Here is a 6,000-nt window from a genome sequence, read left to right as displayed (position 1 = left end):
TATATATATATATATATATATATATATATATATATATATATATATATGTCAAATATTACTCGGTTTTTATGAGACTTCTTTGCAACTAGAAGGAGGTCAAACTCAGGGCTGATGTATAGTATAGACTTTCAGGCAGCTTAAGCAGGGGCACCACATCCTCTGTCCTATTAGAGTTAGATGATTCTACTCTGTATTGTTTATTTGAGAGGAAAACATTAAACTTTAGCCTAGTTTTAATGATCTCTAAAAATTCAGGGACAGAACTGAAAGATCTGTAAAGCTACTTCTAGTTTGAAGGTTCTCAGAGTGTTTCACATGCACATGAAATTTCCATTGAGCACAAGAACACTCATTTGAGCCATGTCCTTGGTATGTGAGCAAGGAGGTCCTTCAGGGAGTAGTGATACGGTTAATATTCGTTACAGCATATGTGCATTAAATAGGACCCTAGTGGTCTAAAGGAGCACGTGCAGGTTCTCCGTAGAGTCCTTATTTATTTTTCATATTGGAAGCCTTGGGTTCATTTTTTATTTTTATGGCAAAAATTCCCAAAGTCTTAAAAATGTTTAATGCAAGTTTACAGATTTTGAAAAGGCTTCTCCTTCTGAGTTAAAATTAGTAATGTAATTCATACTTCTCTGCTATAATTCCATCTGTATACTAGCATTAGAGTCCCACAGGAGTATTCCTGTTATTACTGGCATTGCATGTTCTTTAGAGTACTGTTTCTATAGAATTCAGGATAACAAAGTCATGAGCCTAACTAAAGATGTCTGTGTTCCTGCTATTTCTCAGCTTTATTAAGGAAGTAAAGATTAATATGCTCTTATTATCCATGTATCTACAGAAGAGACTCCAACATAGTGATACTTAGCAGATCAAAATATATCTGTTTTAAGAATGGCCACATGTTGGTAATTGTTGAAGTTGGGTAAAGGTTACATTGAGATTCATTACACAGTTCTCCATACATTTGTGTATGTGTGAAATTTTCCATAATAAAAAAATTTTAAAAAGTCATCTTTTATTTTTTCTAAACATTACTTTTTTAGAAGTCATGTATATATTCTGGCATCAAGTTTGCGATATTCCTCAAAGTGCAGTTTTTAGGGAAAAATTTAGCCATAATAATTCAGTATTTATGATTATTTCAGTGTTAAGTTTTATATATGAGTCTTCATATTTTGTTTCAGGGACAGAATGATGCTGTTGAAATTGGAACAAGAAATTTTAGATTTCATTGGTAATAATGAGTAAGTCCTGACATTTAACAAGAAAACAAATTGTCATCATAGTTCTCCTTGATTTACTAAATTAGTTTTTCTTCTATTCCTAGGTCTCCACGTAAAAAATTTCCCCCAATGACATCTTACCATAGGATGCTATTACACAGAGTAGCTGCTTACTTTGGATTAGACCACAATGTTGATCAGAGTGGGAAGTCTGTCATAGTAAACAAAACTAGTAATACAAGAATGTAAGTATCAACAAATATAGGCATTTGTTAAGTATGTATGTGACCATCCTTTATCTTTCTACAGCACCTTTCATCCAAGGTTTTCCACGTTTTAGCAGCCTAATTAAGTGTTATGACAACCTTATGTAATAGGGCCAAAAAATACATAAAATGTATTTTAGTGCACTAGATACAAAATGAACCAGTCTAGACTAAAATAAGGCAGATCAGTGAGGACTGGTTTAAAAGCGCAAAAACAAAAGAACTTGAGAAGTCCTATCAGTGATGTTTGAAAACCATTCACTTGGATTTTTTAGTTAATGTAATTTAGATAGCTGTGGCCAACTTTAAGCAAATTTGGGGGGTTTTGCTTGTTTTGGTTTTTTAAATTCAAGTTAGTTAACATAGTGTAAAAAAAATTTTTTTTAAGGCAGATTTTGACACCCGCACATTCAATTAATCTCCCATCATTTTACCATCCTTTCAGCCTCTAGTTTTGCTTCTTTATCCCACAAATCTCAAGAAGGTGGGACTGTTGATTAATATAGTATTATCCATAATGTTGTATCCCCCTTCTGAGCTATGTATAATTGACTGAGGTAAAGTTTTTAAGGAGTTAAGAGGAGCCATTTGCTTTAAAAAGTGATAGCTTTATAGTGTTGCTGAATTATATCATCATTGCTGATATTTGGAAGCAAAAGGCCCAATGCAGAGGCACCTAAAATTTTAACATGTATATAGCACCTCTTCTGCCTATTTGTAAAACTAATCCTAAAACAGCTAGTTGATTTCAGCTAATATTTATACTTTGGTGGTAATCTGCTTATTTAAGGGAACATTTTCTATATCAATTTCATATGTGGCAGGAGTGGGTCTGTGGTAATGAGCAGCAGTCAGCTTCAGACGACATAGATAATGCTAAAATTAATTATTTTTCTGCTTTTCTTGAAGGTGTATTTCTCTTAGGGTCTTATCTATGAACCATTCAATTTGCATGGTTGTATTTAATTCACTCACATCCCTTCTGTTATAATGGCCTTTACTCTTACAGCTGCCATATTGTTTACTGGAACAAAGTTGGTTTTCTTCCATTTCATATGGTATTTTTTCTTTTTTTTTTTTTCATTTTATATGATATTTTGTCAACTAAATAGATAACAGCGGTGGAACCTAGTATTTTTAAATTTTTGTTCCTACATTTAGAATTAATGAAGATAGATGTCTTTGAAAAGGATCTTGTCTTTCTTTAGAGATTATATTTTACCTATTGCAAATGTGAATCTGATTTAATTTTCCTCTACTTGTCCCTTACTCTTAAAAATATCCTCATCAATTAGTCTTTGCCCAATTCGTTATAGCTCAAGTAACCATAAGATATGAGCTGAACTGAAGGTGAATAGAACTCTAATTCATTTAGCCAATACCTTTCAACATTACTCAGAGCTGCTGGATACCCAACCACATGTACATTAGCAGGCATTTTGTCTAACATTTCGACTGATGACTCTAAGGTTTTCGATACAGTGTAACCTCAGTTATTTGAATGCTATGAATGGTGTCAGAAAGCTTTAGGAATCTCTTTATCAAAGTCATCAAAAGTTGAGCTAAACACAGATGTTCATGATGTACTTAAAGAAGAATAGATCAGTAATGTAATTATAACTAGACATTCAGATCATTGAAGTTACACTGTATTCTTATTTTATATCTTCTGAAATATGAAGAAGGTTGTAAATCAGAAAACCTTAGAGATCTGCTCCACATTGAATAAATGCAAACTTACCTTTTCCTCATAGGCAAATTACCCGCTCCAGCCTTGAACCAGTGGTGTTGTGGATGTCAACAACCCGGTGTCCACTGGGGTGTCTCAATGGAGCGGGAAGTTGGCGATTGCAGGGCAGTAATATCAGGCATCTATAAAAGAAAGAGGTAAGACAGTCTTAAGGTTAGCTGAAATGCCTGCCAATGCTATTTGGTGTGGGAATCCAGCTGCTTTAGAAAAGTTACCAGGCCTTAGGTCAAACATTATAGTTGACTTTGGAATAAGAATCTCTCATCTAAGTATAGACTCCTTCAAGAAGAAAATATGACTTTGAACAGCTATAAAAATAGTTGATAAAAGTAAGCAGGTAGTCATGTGACAGAAATAACCTACTACCATCTTCAGAACTAAATAATCTTTCAAACTCCCACTAAAGAAAGCAGTCTTTTCCTCATCATTTTGGTCATGAAATTGTTTTTACTCTTTTTATTGTTCTTCCTAGTTATGTATGTAGCTCTTTGTGGAGATCTGCTCTTGTTTCACTTATCTGAGTATATTTTAAAGTAGAGATTTCTCCAGCTTACTTAGATAATTCTTATTTTTAAATCTCCTTTTGCATAATTTGACAGGATGTAGAAACAGTACTTTATTAAAAATTCACTAGGTTAAAACATATTCAGAAGAGTTACTTGAACATTATATATAATGATATATATATATGGTCACGTTTGCTGAAGATACCATTACTTAGGTTTATTTGGTTTAGAAATTTGCTTGGAATATTCCCAATACATTATGTCCCTGTATAATACATATTTAAACTATATGTAAAAATCTACTCAGGTTCAGTTAGACTTTCTTTGTGCCTCTAAATATATTTTTATGTATCATGTATTTCAAAAGAATAATTCCAATTTTATAATAAGATGTTATTAAGTCACAAGAGTATTAAATTAATTTGTTGAAGCTGACAATATATTTTAGAAAGTGAAGTTTTACATAATTTTAATTTTCCACAGAACATAACCTTATGTCTGTCTTCTGGATCTCATTAGAACTTGAAACATTTCTATAGAGGAAAGACCATTCAGCCATTGTTACGATTTCATAATTATTCCTTGAGGTCCAAAACTTTAATGAAGTTTTAACCTCCAAAAAAAGAATTATTTTTTGACCTGTTCCGAGTAATATAAAACAAATTTATACCCTGCTATAATTAAGAATTCTTGATAACTTGGTAGCATTTTGAATGAGCCTCTTAGGTGTTAGGTAATTCAACCACAAAATATTTTATTACTTTAAATTATGTCACACCAAACCAGGTACTGTAAGAATGTAACATAAGATGAAGTACTATATACTTTTTTCTTTCTCCTGGAATTTTTTCTTAGATTTAGAGGAGGCAATGCAAAAAGGATAAATAGACTTTGAGTCTGACGTACTGGTGCTCCAACTCAGCCATGCGCTTGCCCTTGACCCTGGACAGTTGCTTAAGCCATTTGACCCTCAGTTTTTTTTAGTATTATTTATAATAATAACAAACTTCTGTTGAGTATTTACTGTTTTAAGTGCTGTTCATCTGTTAATTCATTTCCTTTTCAGAGCAAGCCTATGAAGTGAGTATACTATAATTCAATTTATAAATGAGGAAACTAGGGAACAGAAAGGTTAAGTAACTTGTGCATATCCTAAAGCAACTAAAGTGGTAAAGCTGAATGTTTGAACCCAAGCAGTCTGATTCCAGAGCCCACAGTGTATTTTTCATAATGGCCTTTCAATCGTAACATAAGGTGGTTAATATTTTCTCTTAAGATTATTATGAAGAGTGAATGAGATAACACAAGTATTAATTATTAGAGGCACTAGTGAGTGGTAATTTTTTATTGCTTTGATAACATAAAATATTATATTTAACTTTACTGTAAATAATGTGTACTATCTCTTCTGTTCCCGTGGGGTTTTTTTAGACCTGATCAGAAATTCAATGAACATATTAAGGATGATAAAGGTGAAGATTTTCAGAAACGATATATCCTCAAGAGAGATAACTCCAGCTTTGACAAAGATGATAACCAGGTAATCTGTGACAGTTGCAGCTTTTTTCTAGGTCCAGGACTTATACCAGTAGATCATTTTCCCAAGAATTAATTGTCCTTGTTTCTTTAGATGAGAATACGTTTGAAAGATGACAGAAGAAGCAAATCTATAGAAGAAAGGGAAGAAGAGTACCAGAGAGCTAGAGACCGAATATTTTCCCAAGATGTATGTACTGACTTAGATTTAGACCTCACTGTTAGGATGTATACTAATTGCATTACAGGAACTCTTTCCTTCTTTCATCTATTGATCATTTATTTGTAACCATATTTGTTATGTATAAAGTCACTTATTAGAAATATTGAGATCGCTCTTGTTCATATAATTTAATAGCTTATAAAATGCTGCATTGAAGCAGTTAGATAAATATTTCAAATGTTGCATGCAGATAGACTACAGGAGCAGTATATCAGACTGAGTATATAGTTTGTGTAATTTTTTTTTCTTCCAGACCTCTCACAGACTTGAGATTTTAAGAACATTGGTCATAGTCTACAAAATCATGTACTCTAAATTCTTCTCAGTAGTAGACTTTTCTCGATAAGTAACTTGTTTCTTCTTTTAAAATAAAACTGATTAGGGGCAACTGGGTAGCTTCGTCAATTAAGAGTTGGTCTCTTGATCTAGGCTCAGGTCTTGATCTCAGGGTTGTGAGTTCAAGCCCCGCATTGGCTCTACACTGGGT

General features: G+C 32.8%; 1 protein-coding gene across 7 annotated transcripts in view; it reads left to right on the top strand.

The window, feature by feature from the left end:
- R3HDM1 (R3H domain containing 1) overlaps positions 1 to 6,000 on the top strand; it is a 131,849-nt gene that overhangs the window by 30,626 nt on the left and 95,223 nt on the right. For 6 of the 7 annotated variants that reach the window (XM_025856837.2, XM_025856818.2, XM_025856795.2 and 3 more), the window contains 4 exons: positions 1,194 to 1,253; positions 1,337 to 1,477; positions 5,186 to 5,294; positions 5,385 to 5,480. In XM_025856837.2, coding sequence (XP_025712622.1) covers positions 1,194 to 1,253; positions 1,337 to 1,477; positions 5,186 to 5,294; positions 5,385 to 5,480 — 406 coding nt within the window. The remainder of the gene's footprint in view (positions 1 to 1,193; positions 1,254 to 1,336; positions 1,478 to 5,185; positions 5,295 to 5,384; positions 5,481 to 6,000) is intronic. The other variant, XM_025856810.2, reaches the window with a different exon arrangement.

This window comes from Callorhinus ursinus, unplaced genomic scaffold (assembly GCF_003265705.2).
Source record: "Callorhinus ursinus isolate GAN/ISIS: 27379988/994484 unplaced genomic scaffold, GSC_fseal_2.0 scaffold2, whole genome shotgun sequence".
Lineage (NCBI taxonomy): Eukaryota > Metazoa > Chordata > Mammalia > Carnivora > Otariidae > Callorhinus > Callorhinus ursinus.
The sequence above is the reverse complement of the archived record's forward strand: the minus strand, read 5'-3'. Positions and strand labels throughout refer to the sequence as shown.